This window comes from Papaver somniferum, unplaced genomic scaffold (genome assembly GCF_003573695.1).
Source record: "Papaver somniferum cultivar HN1 unplaced genomic scaffold, ASM357369v1 unplaced-scaffold_128, whole genome shotgun sequence".
Taxonomy (NCBI): domain Eukaryota; kingdom Viridiplantae; phylum Streptophyta; class Magnoliopsida; order Ranunculales; family Papaveraceae; genus Papaver; species Papaver somniferum.
Genome location: NW_020621936.1, coordinates 10,825,713 through 10,842,573, shown reverse-complemented (window position 1 = coordinate 10,842,573; position 16,861 = coordinate 10,825,713). Strand labels below are relative to the sequence as shown.

At 38.4% G+C, this 16,861-nt stretch overlaps 1 protein-coding gene across 3 annotated transcripts; it reads left to right on the top strand.

Moving 5' to 3' along the window:
• Nucleotides 1–1,071: 1,071 nt before the first annotated feature.
• On the top strand, nucleotides 1,072–9,149 carry LOC113331942. Of its 3 annotated transcripts, XM_026578576.1 has the most exons (13): nucleotides 1,072–1,313; nucleotides 2,175–2,327; nucleotides 2,993–3,110; nucleotides 3,463–3,559; nucleotides 3,979–4,085; nucleotides 4,615–4,737; nucleotides 4,859–5,012; nucleotides 5,412–5,472; nucleotides 5,574–5,950; nucleotides 6,320–7,997; nucleotides 8,242–8,548; nucleotides 8,627–8,673; nucleotides 8,871–9,149. In XM_026578576.1, the coding sequence occupies exons 2-11, from the start codon at nucleotides 2,200–2,202 to the stop codon at nucleotides 8,501–8,503; spliced, it is 3,105 nt and encodes a 1,034-aa protein (XP_026434361.1). In that variant the 5' UTR covers nucleotides 1,072–1,313; nucleotides 2,175–2,199; the 3' UTR covers nucleotides 8,504–8,548; nucleotides 8,627–8,673; nucleotides 8,871–9,149. The 3 variants fall into 3 exon arrangements, with proteins under 3 accessions (XP_026434361.1, XP_026434359.1, XP_026434360.1); XM_026578574.1 differs by having other exon boundaries at nucleotides 1,073–1,313; nucleotides 8,242–8,673; XM_026578575.1 differs by lacking the exon at nucleotides 1,072–1,313 and adding an exon at nucleotides 1,975–2,050 and having other exon boundaries at nucleotides 8,242–8,673.
• Nucleotides 9,150–16,861: the final 7,712 nt, after the last annotated feature.

Here is a 16,861-nt window from a genome sequence, read left to right as displayed (position 1 = left end):
TATAATTAGACAAGTTAATAGTTTAGTTTGATAATCATTAGGATAAATCATTATCATTGAATTTGTTGATGCAACAACATTAAACCAAGATATTTATGATCATGAAAGTTTATGGGAAGAACCAACCATGAAAGTAAACAAGCTGAATATACAAGTGCTCCAATTAGTCATATATATGTACTAATGTATTGAAATTTGATTTTTTTCATTGAATCCGCCATTGTTACGCCTGAAAAACTCAGTGCCGGCATGGTAAAAGTATTATCGAGCATGCCGGTAGTGGTGCCAGCATGGTCGATTCCCAAATGAACCATGCCGGTTTGAGGACAAAAACATACAGAAAAAATTTGTCTGAAATAGCAAGTATCGGCATGGTATTCATCCTGAATATCCATGCCGGAACTCAGTATCGGCATGTTCTTCATCCTAAATAACCATGCCGGTACTGAGGAATCCAGTATCGGCATGGTATTCATCCTAAATAACCATGCTGTCACTCACTACCGGCATGATCTTTATCCTAAATAACCATGCCGGCACTCACTACCGGCATGGTCTTCATCACTACCGGCATGGTCTTCATCCCTACCGAATGTAAAAAAAAAAATTCAAAATGAGGAGCCGGCAGAGAAGGAGAAGGGAATTTGAAAGGGAGTGAGAAATGTTTCGAATTTAAAAGGGAGTAGGGTATTTTTATGTTTGATTTAACTTTTATTGTTTTGAAGGGTAGTTTCGTATTTTCGCTCCCAAAAAACACCCCTTAACAAACACTATTGGTTGGAGGAAGTAATTTATATCCCCCAATTTGGGAGATGAAATTTTGGCCACCACTTACACGTGTGAGATGAGGATGTGGTCAGGAGAACTACTACCGTAAATTTATCTTTTTGAAGACAAATCTGGACCACCACTAATCCAGGCTAACTTAGCCAAACTGTGTCTTGTACTTAAGAAAAGAACACAAACAATTATATTATTATTATATTATATATATTTTTTTTTGGCATAAAAACATCAGAGGTAAGAAAGAATAAAATTCTGATAAAAAAAAAGAAAAAAAAAAGAAAAAAATAATAAAATAAAATAAAAAAATTCCAGCAGTCGTCTTTACTACTTTTCCAGGCAACGGCTTCTTTGCCTGGACTGAACCCATAAAAAAAAACAGGATTATCCTACGTATCCTCTATCAAGTCTCCGACTCCAAAAAGAAATCAACAGTTTCGAGCCATTCCATGTCTTGAATCTAAAACACGAAACTGAAACCCTAGATCGATCTTCAGCTCGATTTCTTCGACTATCCTCAACAAAACCAGGTACGTTGCATCTCTCATTTAGAGCTGCCTGTCTGCTTTTTAGATCTCAGGACAGAAATGTTTTTGTTTTACTGTACTGAAATTTTCTTTCGAGTGTCTGAGTTTGACTTGTCACGAAGAGGAATAGTGGATTTTGTTAAAATTTGAGAAAATTGAGCATACATTGAGACATCCGTTAAATTGAGTATTGGCGAGAAGAGTGAGATGCCTTTCAATGTATGATTTAGGTAGATCCGTTTGAGATCTCGGAGAATGCAAATGAAAGAATTTGAGGTATATATCTATCGGTAATGCATGCCAATTTGTTAAATTGTGAGGAATCGTGGATGGGACTTTTGATTTTAATTTTGACTATAGATACTCGATCAGCAATCAAATTTGTAAATACCTAAAATTCATACTTCAAGAGCAAGTGTGTATTAAGCACTTTATTTTGGCTGTAACATTTCGTTGTGTTTCCAAAGTCAATTCCCATGGACCCAGGGTGGTCCCTCTTTTGACACTAGCTTAACAGTGGTGCTTCATAATCTGTTGGTTTCACTCTACAGCGACTGTTTATAATGCCACCTACATTTTCCTCTTCCATTTTTAGCGCTCTGAAGGTGGACTGCCGAGCGGGGATTGGGTTGTTTGGGAATCGAATAATAAGTACAAGATCAATGCACCTCATTATCATTACCTATAAGAAAAATGAACTTTTGACCTAGAAATAAAGTTTCACCTACATTGCTTGATAGGTGTGATCTTTTGGACTCGAATCACATTTTTAATAAAGTTTCACCTAAGGCATTTTCAGATGCTGAAGTTAGTTTGTTATAGCAATGGGCAATAACCTTTTATTTCTGCTGGGTTTCATTTCAGGGAGAGAATCAAGCATTTTGATACTATGCAGCATCTACCCACCACTATCGAGGAACAGCTTCTTTTAAAAGCAATTAGAGAAGAATGCCCTTGGGACAGTCTACCAAAACGGCTTCAAGCAACCTTGTCTTCTAAAGATGAATGGCATAAAAAGTTAGTTAATTTCAAACACTCTATTTGTCATTTCAAACATTTCTCTTATCTGTATCCATGCTGAGATCGCATACTCAAGGTGTTAGAGTTTGGTGAAGCTGTTTTAACTAGCCAACTAGGATGAACTCATGCAGTGTTTATAGAAACCTGGCCTAAATGCACATGCTATGTGCAGAATGGTAGTACACTTGTATCAAATGCTTTGTGCTGAAGTTTGAATATATCCTTTACAAGATCCAACTATTTTGAAGCCTGTAACTTCTTAATGAAAGACTTAATAGAGTTTAGAAATCACATTTTTAGCTTCTCATTCCAGTGTTAAACAATTGTTGGGAAACTAATGAACACGAGGATGATTTGCATGTGAGCTTTATATTGTAATTTATTTTCTTTTTCCTTTAATTACACTGTGCTGTGGATGAGTCTGTTTTGGAAATATTAATTTGGAATGTTTACATCTTTCAGCTGAGTAGAAATGTTTCGTCATTTCATGTATCAAAGTTTCTCAACATCAAATAAGCTGGCTTTGTGATTCTAGGCTTCTAGCTTTCTTACTTATTCTCATGTTTACTTCAGTATTTCCTGCAGTCCCCTTGATGTTTTCTTATCAAAATCAAAGAAGACATTATCATCTTAATTAACAAAGTCTCACAAAATATCTGCAGAGTAATGGACCATTGCATAAGAAAGCGACTCCAATGGAACACTTGCTTTGCTCGCAAAGTGTGCAAGGAAGGCGAATATTATGAAGAAATGATGCGTTATTTGCGAAAGAATCTAGCTGTGCGTACTGAACCCAAAAATGTTTTCCCTTGTTGGTCCATGACATTGTGTATGTTATGTCACTGTAGTTCTTAATCCTTTGTGACTTTAATGAAATAAATGCATTTGCATTTGCATTTGCATTCTATATACTGGTAATTAAGCAATTGCTGCTTGAATCATTAAAGACACAACTGATCTCATGACCTGGGTGATTCCTGTCACTTGTAGAGCCTTGCTTTTCCTTACAAGGTCATTACTAAATGTCCATGTTATCCTGAGCACATCCTGATGCTTAGTTACGCTTCTTTCTTTTCTTTTGATAACATTTCATCCAGGATTCTTTTGTAATTTTCCTGTGTTTCTATTGCAGTTGTTTCCCTATCACCTTGCAGACTATGTTTGTCGTGTAATGAGGGTGTCCCCTTTCAGATACTATTGCGATATGATCTTTGAGGTTATGAGAAATGGTAACTGAACTTTTCCGTGATCTTACAAAAGTATGATATCATAGCTTGCGTTCATTTTTGTTTGATGATCTGTTTTTCTGATGTTTTAATGACTAGCTTCATTAGTCTGTCCTTTTTGTGCCTGTATTCTTATAGCTAGTTAAGTAATATTTTGTGCTTACATTTTTCTTGATAAGGTTTTTGTTATACAAACCACTTAATCACCCTTGGGTACTCCAGTTGGTCTTACGTGTCTTTGACCCTCATCCAGTAGGGTCTTGTTGAAGTGTTCTTACCATTCGCCCTTAGTTCATAGCTTGTCTTCTCTAACAACCTTTTTTTTCATATTGATATGGCTCTTCAAGGCTTGAGACAAGACATAGGATCAATGTCATCTGTAAATATCCATCTGTATCCTCATATGTTCGTATTTCATGCAGAGCAACCTTATGACAGCATCCCGAATTTTAGTGCTGCGGATGCCTTAAGGCTCACTGGAGTGGGAAGAAACGAGTTCATTGATATCATGAACAAATGCAGGTCTAAGGTACCGGTTAACAACACAATTATATTAACGTACGTCTAAGTTATACAAGTAAGGTTGGTAGACGTGATATTTTGATTATTTTCCAATGGTTTGACTCTATTTCTAGGCCTACTGAAACTCGTATGACGGGCAACATTCTCATCGAAAATTAAACTGTAGTTCATCATTACCTGTCCACAAATCTTTGTACACGCATTTTCATATTAAGCATGTCAATGGAACCCTCCTCAATTTTAAACCACACTAGCTAGCTTACTGGTTGTAGAATAGAATGATTGAAGGACAGAAGGAGGCTCTCCTCACAGTCCTGAATAATCTATTTGACCTCTAAACAAACTGTGTTCTAACCATATCTAATGATGTCATCCACGGGTTGGTTTTCCGTGACAATGCTCGCCTATGAGGTGAAACATTCAACAGCACTTGTTTGGTGGATGTATCATCAATGTCATCGCTCATAAATTTGCAGCTACAGATCGAGTGCATTTTTTCCTTGTTTTAACTATCATATACTTTTGGAGCTGTCCAGAAAATCATGTGGAAGCTGAATAAGTCAATTGCGAAAGAACTGCTCCCTACCCAGCCTGTAGATTTTGCAGTTGAACCTTGGTGGGGAGTCTGCCTGGTTAACTTTACTTTGGAAGAATTTAAGGTGAGAGATGTGATTATTGCTTCTTCGAAGTACATACACAAAATACTTAGATTGGCATTTCACATCTACTTATGTTCAGTGATCAGGATGTAAAATATTTGGTTGATGTTTGCCTTTGTAGAAACTCAGCGAAGAAGAAATGGCCACAATAGACAAAGTTTGTAAGGAGGAAGCAAATGCGTTTGTTCTCTTTGATTCTGAAATCATAAGGGGTCTTTTCAGACGAGGATTGATCTATTTTGACGTTCCCGTGTACCCAGATGATAGGTTCAAAGGTAATCTACATACACTATGTCTTTATGTCAATCACTCGCCAGTTTAAAGTTCTAAAGCAGATATAGACTAGTGACTTCTTATTGTTTTACTTTTACAGTACCTCGTCTCAGTAACAAACAACTCAGTGAGCGTTTAGTTTTAGCACTGCACAGAAGAATTTTTAGCTACTTTGTTTATAAATACCTGGATTGGAATTTAAATATGACACTATTAGTTAGTGGTAATTGTTTTATTTTTTCCTCTTTACTTGTCTCGTGCACACTTGTTTAGTTTTTAAAAAATACCTGGATTGGAATTTGAATGTGACACTATTATTTAGTGGTAATTGTTTCATCTTTTTCCTCTTTACTTGTTTCGTGCACACATGATTTGAATGATTAATAATTATACCAATTCAGTTTCCAGGCTAGAAGGTTTTGTTTCCAACAGGGAGCAGTCTTATGAAGACCCAATCGAGGAGTAAGTTTCATTTTTGGACCCTATTTTCTTTCCTTTGTGCTGTCTTTTTTGTTAGCTACTTAGAATCAACTTCGTAATATCTATGTTCCCCGTATCTCCAGGCTATTGTATGCTGTTTTTGTCGTGTCAAGTGAGAATGCAACTGTTGCTGAATTGGCTGCTACTTTACAAGCTGACCTTTCCCAGCTGCAGGCTGCGGCATCTTTTGCTTCTCGACTGGGTTGGGCAGTAAAAGTGATTGATCCAGCATCGGTTCTTCAGGATTCAACCATTCCTGGCACGCCTACTACAATCCCCAGTGACGATGAAGATGGATCCCATGCTAGCATGAGTTCAGCCAACATGTCCATGGATGGTACTACGCAGCCCGGAGATGCCTTGCTTGCAAACTCTAAGGCAGCTTCTGGTCCTGCTCGTGTTGCTTTTGTTGTTGATGCTAATATAACATCATATCTCATGATGGGTTCTGTGTCACCAGGTTTTGCTTCTCCCCTTCAAAATTCATGACCACTAAAGTCTATCATACGCTTATCTGTAGCTTTACCCTATGTTTTTTTTCCTCGTCTTGCATTTTGCTCAAAAGAGTGGGTATGTAGAAGTCCAAACCAAACTAGTTAAATGTTCAGTTTTAGAATGATCTGGGTAGTGAAGTTTTTATATGCGGGTAACCGAACTCCACTAACCGCGTCAAAACTGTATCAACTTCTAAATACAAAATCTATCTTTTGACCGTTCTCTGTAACATTTATTTTAGTAGCAGTCGGCCGTATAGTGAAATCACGTGGTCAATATACTAATCGCCACCTTTCTAACTTGGCCCTTCTTCTCGTGACATTCAAACTATCAGGCTTGAAATCACATGCTGTGACATTATATGAAGCGGGAAAACTGGGTCATACTAGCATTGCTGACCTTTGCAAGGATTTGACAACACTAGAGGGCACGAAGTTCGAGGGAGAACTGCAGGAATTCGCCAACCATGCTTATAGCCTTCGATGTGTTCTGGAGTGTCTGCTATCCGGCGGGGTAGAGAAAAATGAGAATGTTGAAGAACTTATTGATAAGCTTGAGCCTCCATCGTCAACTCTTGAGCCTCCATCGTCAACTCTTGAGACTCCATCGTCAACTCTTGAGACTCAATCATCAACTCTTGAGACTCAGCTTGAGGACACAGTACCTCTTGTAGCTGATCTTAATATAGCAGAGGAACCTGTTGAACCTGTCAAAAATGAAGGCAAGGCAGCTGATGATGATGAGGTTCTAGATTCAGTCGTTTCAGAGACCCCTCAGAATGTTTCTATTTCGTTCGAATCTGTTACAGAAGGTAATTTTGTTGAAAATAGTACTGGATTGAGCGAAGATGCGATTCCAGAGATTAGTAACCTTACTGATGTGAATGCTACACCAGTTGATGGTTCAGTTTCTGGAAAAGGAAACTCGAGGAGGAAAAAGAAATATTGTGTTGATATTCTTCGTTGCGAAAGCTTGGCTTCACTTGCACCTGCAACGTTAGACCGGTTGTTTCTTCGTGACTATAATATTGTTGTTTCAATGATTCCTCTTCCTCCTTCATCTGTTTTACCGGGACCAGGAGGGCCCATTCACTTTGGTCCACCCTCTTATTCATCTATGACACCTTGGATGAAGCTTGCATTCTATTCAGCTGTAGCAAGTGGGCCTCTATCAGTTGTTTTGATGAAAGGGCAATGTTTGCGCTTGCTTCCTGCACCGTTAGCAGGTTGTGAGAAAGCACTTATATGGTCTTGGGATGGGTCTTCGGTTGGAGGATTAGGAGGCAAGTTTGAAGGGAATTTGGTCAACGGAAACATACTTCTACATTGCTTGAACTCACTTCTCAAATGCTCCGCAGTGCTAGTGCAGCCTTTCAGCAAGTATGATCTTGACAAAACTGGAAAGACCATTACTCTGGATATTCCTTTACCCTTGAAAAACGCCGATGGTTCTGTTGCTCCGATGGGGAAGGAGATGGGACTATCTGAAGAGGAAAGTTCAAGCTTACACACACTGTTAGCTTATCTAACAAACAAGATAGATTTATGGGCAGTAGGTTATATGCGTGTGATAAAGCTTTACAAAGAAAGGGAAGAACACTTTTCACTTGATGATGAAAAGTATGAATGGGTTCCACTAAGTGTTGAATTTGGTGTTCCACTTTTTAGTCCGAAGTTATGCAATGCTATTTGTAAAAGACTTGTTTCATCACAATTACTTCAAGCTGTTTCACTGACTGAGCATCATGATGCGATGCAAAGTTTAAGAAAAAAGTTGCGTGATATTTGTGCAGAATATCAAGCAACAGGGCCTACTGCAAAACTTCTTTACCAGAGAGAACAAGCAAAGGAACCAGCTCCGCAGCTTATAAACTACGCTAGTGGAAGGTGGAATCCATATTTAGATCCTTCTTCTCCAATCTCTGGGGCCTCAAGTGAACATCAGAGGCTAAAACTTGCGAGTCGTCAACGTTGTCGGACTGAAGTGTTAAGTTTTGATGGAAGCATTCTCAGGTGATTTGACTGTCTTTCTAAACAGTAGTTGTGCTCCTTATTTCCCGTGCACAATGATGGGTACAATTATCTCATGTATACCTCTATGCATTTACATGAGGGTTTTTTTAGTAAACATAATTGGAGATAGACAACAGTCCCAGCATTTGATTCTCAACGTTTACATACTTATCTTTTTCAAGTTACATTTTAATATCCTTTAGAAAACTGTCATGTAACCTGAATAATCTTATTACATTTGCAGGTCTTATGCTCTTACTCCTGTTTATGAGGCTGCCACAAGGCCCATCGTAGAGTCACCAAAACCAGCAGTAAGTGCAACGAAAGCGGAACCAGACGATGCTGATAATAAAGAAGTAGTCCTTCCAGGCGTGAATCTTATTTTTGATGGGTCTCAGTTACTTCCCTTTGAGATAGGGGCTTGTCTTCAGGCCCGTCAACCTATCTCATTAATAGCAGAGGCTTCATCAGCTTCTGCAACTCTTCCACTAAACAGGGCACTATGACCAAATTTCTGTGGGTTATCTAGACCTAGACCTAGATGTGAAGAGGTCGGTTTGTGGTTAACCAAATATCACTCTTCTTTCTGCCAGTCCCACTCATATTATTTTTGTTTGGATCTTCCACAGTATCCTGGAAGGTCGCTCATTGTATGAAGCAGATGTTAAAGCTTAAGGTAATTCCTACTTTTCCACAAGTAACAGTGCTGTAGAATCTTTTGTCTGTAGGATATCACTTTGCCGATATAATGCTGGGGAGGTTCTCACTTTTAATGGGGTCGATACAGAAACCCAATTGATTCGAAGATTATGAATCAAACTGGCTTTATTTACTTTGGATCTATTGCTGATATTTCATTTCCTGTTATTGCAGGTGGCGGGAGCTGGCTCAATTCTTTGTCAAACTGTGGTAGTCGTAGGATATAAATTCATAATATGTAAAAATGAAAAACCTGGAGTAAGAATTTCCTGCCGAAACTCATCGGGATACCCAGAATGTGATTTGTTAGTAATACGGAAACTAATCCATAGAAAGCTGATTTGCCACTTTGAATATCCAACATGGCTTTAGACCGCGTTTCACGTCTGTTTATATCTTTTTGTTCACTCCTTGTCAAAAAATTATGTCTTTCTGTAAGGTTTAAATCTTCATCCAGCTGTGGTAACGCCTTTAACTCTGTTTATCGTGTATGCGCTTCACTGCGGTTACTTCATGTATCCAAGAAAAGAAGAACTCCATCTTCAGAATGGAGTTTTATTTGTTAACTTTAATTTACGCTGACAACAGAAAATGAATACATTGTGTTTGTGTTCGAAAAGCTATGTGGGGAGTGTGGGTGGGTATCGGTTATCATGCGAGTATTTGCGGTTATCAAGGATTAGCTAGTTTAATGAAAGGTTTAACTTGAAGTACCCAAGCAACAATAAAAGGTGCCTTTGTCGACATCTTTTTCTACCTCGCGTTTTTAGGGGTCACTCAAAAGGATTTAGGGGCCATCAATTTATACCCATCCAAAGACTCTAGTTAAGGGGTACCCTATATGATATTGAAGTTACATAAATGCCTTTCTGGTAAAACCGTATAAAAATCAAATCAAAAAAAATTCTACTCATTTCAACTCTACTTCTTCCAGTTTCATATCTTCCGATTGTGGAAGAAAAAAAACTTTCCTCGTTCAACCGAAACATCGCCGCGAATCGTAAAATCAAAACATCGTCGATTCGTTTATAAAACAATGGATAAGGGAAATGAAACCCACAAACCTAGAACCAAAAATGTTGCTCGGGGTATCGATCCAAAGATTGGGATTTTAGCAAGAAATAAAGAAATTCTTGCTGCAAATGAAGAAGAACGCGAAGAACGCGAAGAACAAGTACCCGACAATGTAGTCAGTGGTGGCGATTCCGATAGTCAAACACTTCGTCAACTTCAAATGGCCCCAATTAGGTAAGAATCTATCATTTTTGGTGTTTATTTCGCTTTAATACGTCGAATCGAGAAAAAAAAATTCTAGGGTTTTCGGTTATTTATCCAGATTCGGACGATATTCATGCTCATTTACTTCCGAATGTAGTCGTGTTCTTCATTTCTCAAGAACATCGACAGTATTCGGGAGAAAGATTTGATGATTATCTGCCGAATATTGGTGGCCATATCTTCCTGGATACAAACTGCTAATAATCGGTAGTTTAATGAATTTTTTGGCTACCGAATATATTTAAGTAGACACAGAGTATTCGGAAGAACACTCACTACCGAATGTATATATTGAAAAAATCTCAAAATTTCTGATATAGGAAAAATCTCATTTTGGGGCCAGTATTTATTCGGAAGACAATATAATGTTTTATACCTCCGATTGTGTAGGATAAAATTTTAGAGTTTCTGAACTCCAGTTGATGAATATTCGGTTGTAAACATGTTTAGTTATATTCCGATTGTTTTTCATTCGGAAAAAATATGTGTCTTCTTACTTCCGAATTTGTACATTCGGGTTATAGATGTGCACTTTGTCTTTCGATTGTGTAGGATGAAAAATTTACAGCTTCTGAACTCCAATTGATGCATATTCAGTTGTAAACATGTTTAGTTATATTTCGATTGTTTTGTATTCGGGAACAGTATGTGTCTTTTTACTTCCGAATGTGTTCATTCGGGTTATATTTCCATACTTTGTCTTCCGATTGTATAGTTTGTAAATATTGTTCCTTTCTTTGTTGTTTAGACAAAGTCGAGAAAGGAGGAAGAAAGTGACAGCTAGTGCTAGGAGGGAAAGGAGCGCCAAAGATAATTCAAGTGCTCAACAAAGCTTACAAGAACAAAGCAGTCAACAAGGAGTGCAACCAAGTGCTTAACAAAGTGTAGAACAACAAGACAGTGAACAAGGGGTGCAACCAAGTGTTGAACAAGCCGCTCAACAAAGTGCAGAACCAACTGCTCCACAAGTTACACCCCACCATGAAATTGAACCAGTTGATCCAGTGCCAAGAGTAGAAGAAGAAGGACAACCAAGCGGTACCCAAAAAGACAAAAAAGGAAAATATGGTGTAAAGAAGGATATTGCTAAGAAAGCATCACATCTTGTCCCTCAGCACTTGAAGAAGAAGGGTATTCTAGCAGGCACAATCCTTGGGCTACCGGCGGATGGAGGAAAATTGCTATTTGGATACAAAGACTCATGGGCCAGAGAAATATACGAAACCGAGGTAATAAAATTACTATTTTTTATTAATGTATTGTCTATGTGTTATATCGTAATATTTGTATTAAGGATTTTTTTATGTACTTTAATAGGATCATCAAGATGCGGTCCGTCTACTCAAACCTACCGCCGCACCAACAAAAATGCTTGCGTGGCCTTTATCCGGTGAATGTGAAAGGTTCAAGTCAATTGTTGCCAACTCGGGGTTAGCTAATGCCGCCGAGAATTCATTGTTGGAACATGATCGTGTGGCCATATCGGCGTTCGTGGAGAGAATGTATCCTGAGACCGATACTTTCCATATGCCGTTTGGGGAGATGACGATTACTCCGGATGATGTTGTGCAGATTCTTAACCTTCCCGACCAAGGCACAGCTGTGAAGTTTAACTACACAAAGCAGTTAAGTTGGGCACAACTTTATGCTCTAACTAAAAAGTGCTTAGGTTGGGATGAAGAGACAACAACAGCAGAGTTTAGGAGGCATGCAAGTTACAGAACAAGACAGATCAACATTACAACTTTGATGAATATGTTTCGAGGCACCTTGGAGAAGGAAAAGAATGGAACGTTAACTAATGAGCAAGTGAACCACGCTGTCACCGCATATCTCCTTTGTGTATTTGGATGTGTCATATTCCCCAATAATTCTGGCAACCGGATCGACGCCAACCTTATACAACTTTTGGATCCACTCCATGAAGTCGGTGACTATTCTTGGGGCACGGCATGCCTAGCATTCTTGATGGAAGACTTGAGAAAGGCTTCGAGGCTAGGAACCTGCCAAGTTGCCGGGAATGTGGCTTTATTGCAGGTTTTTTCTTTAACTCTATAACTCACTCTATAATTATTCATTAGACAATACATATGATGCATATCCATAACTCCAAATGACGCATATTCGGTAGGAAATTATCCATCTCTTTTCCCGAATGTTGGTTATTCGGTGGTTAGGTACTTACTTTGTTTTCCGATTATATACAATCGGAAATATTCTTTTGATATTAGAACCGAATATACAGGCCAGAAAAGCTATAGGTTACTGAACTCCAAATGACGCATATTCGGTAGGAAATTATCCATCTCTATTCCGAATGTTGGTATTCGGTGGTTAGGTACTTACTTTGTTTTCCGATTATATACAATCGGAAAATTCTTTGATATTAGAACCGAATATACAGGCCAAAAAACTATAGGTTACTGAACTCCAATGACGCATATTCGTTAGGAAATGATCCGCCTCTATTTCCGAATGGTGGTATCGGTTGAGATATATTCAGTTTTATTTTCGATTATATAAATCGGAAATAAAGTTTGGAAATTACTACCGAATATACAGGCCAGGAAAACTATAGGTTACTGAACTCCAAATGACGCATATTCGGTAGGAAATGATCCATCTCTATTTCCAAATGTTTGGTATTCGGCGGATAGGTATTCAGTTTTATTTCCGATTATATATAATCGGAAATAAAGTTTGGAAATTACTACCGAATATACACAATCTATTTACTAAAACTTGGTTTCTTATGTATATAGGCATGGATCTATGACCACTTCCTTATCCTGAAGTTGGCCGGAGAGAACCCGGGGTGGTGCAAAGGTACTCCTAGAGGAACAAAGTATATATTTGAAGACAACCGTTCTAGGACAAAAGAGCAGCAGTTGATTCGCATGAGGGAGATTTTGGACCAATTGAAGGCCCCAGACGTATGCTTTGATCCATACAAGGAAGATCGATCCAGTGGGCATATAAATGTTCGGTCGGACTTGTCCCTTTATTTTGGACCGTTGTGGCACCCCACAGGATATGTGATGTATAACCCTTCTAGGGTGATGCGACAACACAGGTATATACAACAGCAACCTGTGGAGAAAATGGAGATTACTACAAACTGGAGTTGGAGTTGTGCTCTTCTAGTGGTGATAATCTCACGATTGTTCACATTGGCCCACCTATTGTTCTTGATAACTGGGATAAGAGGAATGACTTCATTATCGACACTGGTAGACGAACCACCCGAGGTGATGAAAATTCTCCAGACTATATGAGTTGGTATAACAAGGTATCACATCCTTTGGTTATCCGTGAAATCAAATCCAACACTACTGCGGCGGGTTCAAGTTATAATTGTATCATCAAAGACAAACCAGCTGGTTATGATAGACTGGTGCGTGTTCTTATATTTTTGTTCATTTTATATTATTCCTATAAATCTTAGGTAATTACCGTTTGATGTTATGTCATTACGTATAAAAAACAGGTGAATAGGTTCAAGCGTGTTTCCAAAATGTTAACTGCATGCCTGAAGAGCGGAGATCCCATGCCAGCTGAGAATATCAAAGAGGCTAGAGATCTAGTTGATAATATGGATAACGAAGACTATGCTGCCCAGTTTGGGGAGAAAGTCACGAAGAGGCATCAGCCCAAGGTGGCAGTATCAAAGACGGGTAAAAGAACTCGAGCTTCATCGAGCGCTGAAGCTGCTCCAACTAAAGCTGCTCCAACTGAAGCTGCTCAAACCCGTGGTCGTGCAGGACTGGGAGGTAGTCACGGTCGTAAAGTAAAAAAGAGCAGATAAATAACAATGATTTGTGTGGTACATTCGAAAATTTTGGTAACTAAGTTAGACAAGTTCAAATGACAATGATTTGTGTGGTACATTCAAAAATTTTGGTAACTAAGTTAGACAAGTTCAAATGACAATGATTTGTGTGGTACATTCGAAAATTTTGGTAACTGAGTTAACTTCCAATTATTTGAAGTTCAAAATTTGAAAAGTATCAGTTTTTCCCAAATTCTGATTTTTGGGCCATCGTTTATTCGGAACTTTACAAAAAAAATTATCCTCCGAATATTACAAGTTCAAAACAAACCATGCCATGACTCTAGGTGGTTCCAAGGGCCAATATAGAAGGTTAGACACCCCATATTCGGAAGTTCTGGTAACTGAGTTAACTTCCGATTATTTGAAGTTCAAAATTTGAAAAGTATCAGTTTTTCCCAAATTCTGATTTTTGGGCCATCGTTCATTCGGAACTTTACAAAAAAATTATCCTCCGGATATTACAAGTTCAAAACAAACCATGCCATGGCTCTAGGTGGTTCCAAGGGCCAATATAGAAGGTTAGACACCCCATATTCAGAAGTTCTGGTAACTGAGTTACCTTCCGATTATTTGAAGTTCAAAACTTGAAAAGTATCAGTTTTTCCCAAATTCTGATTTTTGGGCCATCATTCATTCGGAACTTTACAAAAAAAATTATCCTCTGAATATTACAAGTTCAAAACAAACCATGCCATGACTCTAGGTGGTTCCAAGGGACAATATAGAAGGTTAGACACCACATATTCGGAAGTTCTGGTAACTGAGTTAACTTCCGATTATTTGAAGTTCAAAATTTGAAAAGTATCAATTTTTCCCAAATTCTGATTTTTGGGCCATCGTTCATTCGGAACTTTACAAAAAAAATTATCCTCCGAATGTTTTATTCGGAGGGAATACGTGTATCGTTAGCAACCGATTGTAGTGCATCATTGGTACGAAACCTCAACGGCCATATTTTCAGAAACCTCAACGGCCATATTTTCAAAAATTAGAGCCGTTGGAACTCTAATCTATATAAGGAGGGTAACCCCTCTCAGTTATTATTGAGTAAAAAATCAGAATGAAAAACATTTTCAATGGCAAGTCCATCATCAATCGACAACATACTTCGAAGATGCAAGCGAACAACTACATCAATTGCAGCAATGGAAGAAGAAATACAAAAAAGGAACAAACAACCCAAAAAATTAAAAACCATCGTTAGTGGCAACGAAGGAGGAGGAAGAGGAAATCAAGGCTAAGAAGCGAGGTGAAGAACAATTCCATCATAGAGAAAGATTAAAACAAGTTGAGGAAGAGACCGAATGGATAAAAAATTATTACATTGTCAAAGATCTACCCAAAGAACAGCAGGACGATCGTATATTTTGGATTAACGTTTCATTGGGTCCTTTTGTTGGTAAGTACAAGAAGCCACGCCACAATTATGAACCATGCGATTTATTGCCCATCTTGAAACTTTATGAACAACTCCCCTTAGAAGCAATTTTTCCTTAATATGTTCCATCGGGAATTGGTGTACACTAAATTGCATACATTTCCTAATCTTTACGAGATCACGATTGGTGAATTCATGGATTGCTTCTTGGATCGACACAACTCCATTTTGACTACCAATTAGTATTTTCTTTAGTCGACCATGAGACCCCTCCGCAATGCTTGTCGCCTCGTTCTTGAAGTTACGATATTCATATGTCCATGCAAACACAAACCTCTCCTTAATCGTTAACCATTGTTTTTTACAATACTCAACCGATTTTGGGTAGTCCGTGCCGTATTCATCCTCAAATTTCTTCAAGTTACATTCGTAAATTTCCTCGGTCATCGACCAAACGATTTTGTCCCATGCTTTCATGAACATTTTCCAAATAATTCCATACTCCTTCCACTTTTCTTCAAATAGCCTATCCTCTTCCTTACGTTCTTCCACGGTTAATTTACTAATGCGCTCATCCTCTTCCTTTGACCTCTTGGTACCCTTCCTTGGTCTTTTAGCTTGGAAATGATGATGGCAATTGGTTTTGAGATTGCATTGAATGTGCCACGTACATTGCAAGTTTTGGGCTTCCGGAAACACTACCGCTATTGCATGCATTAAGGCTTGATCGTTATCCGTTACAATAACCCTTGGAAAATTATCATCGTTATAAATGGACCTCAACGTCTCCAACATCCAAATGAAACTCACATTGTTCTCATGATCCATTAAACCCCATGCAATCGTAAACGCGTTTTTGTCCGAAGTATGGCAAGCAATGTTCAACAACGGCATGTTATACTTGTTTGTCTTATAAGTAGCATCTATCAACAAAATTTGATGAAAGCATTGAGCCAATTGGATCATTTCGGGATGTGCCAGGAAAATACGAACCACTATACCATCCTTTTCTTCCCTTCTCAAGGTGTAGCCGTGTAACTCCGCTAACCACTCTGATTGTTGCATGACCGTTCTACCATCCCATTCAGTCCTTTTCATCATATCTAGGGACGACTTAATTGTAGACAAAGAAGACAAGTTGTCGGGGTCGTCCGCCTTTATTTTACTTAAGATCGCACTCGCTTTTTGGATCCGCATAGACCTCACCGTCTGCATTTGATGTGGTTTTAACTTGGCAACCATTACATGTCCAGTTAAATCCAACGGATCATCATGGTTGTGACAACCGTTATCAACTTTATACATTTTATACTCTTTACCTTTAATACCATCGGGCTTATAGAAGACAATCTTAAATGGGCATCCTATCTTCTTGATATTGCTTCGGTATTTCCTATTCGTCTTCCGTACGTACTTACTATTCTTTCCCTCGTGACTCTTTCGCGTCCCACCTCGCTCGCAAATCATTTCAAATCGAGTGTCACCAACATGATTATTTTGAACTACCACGCACATGTTATCTTTTGCCTTGTTCATAAGCCATTCCTTTGCCTCCTTCTTACTTCCAAATGTCTAAACGTGCATAAAACAAAACAAATCTAATAAGCATAACCATTTAACATATAAATTTTGAAAAAAAAAAGGTAGTAATGAGTATACCATTTTTACCTTTAGTCT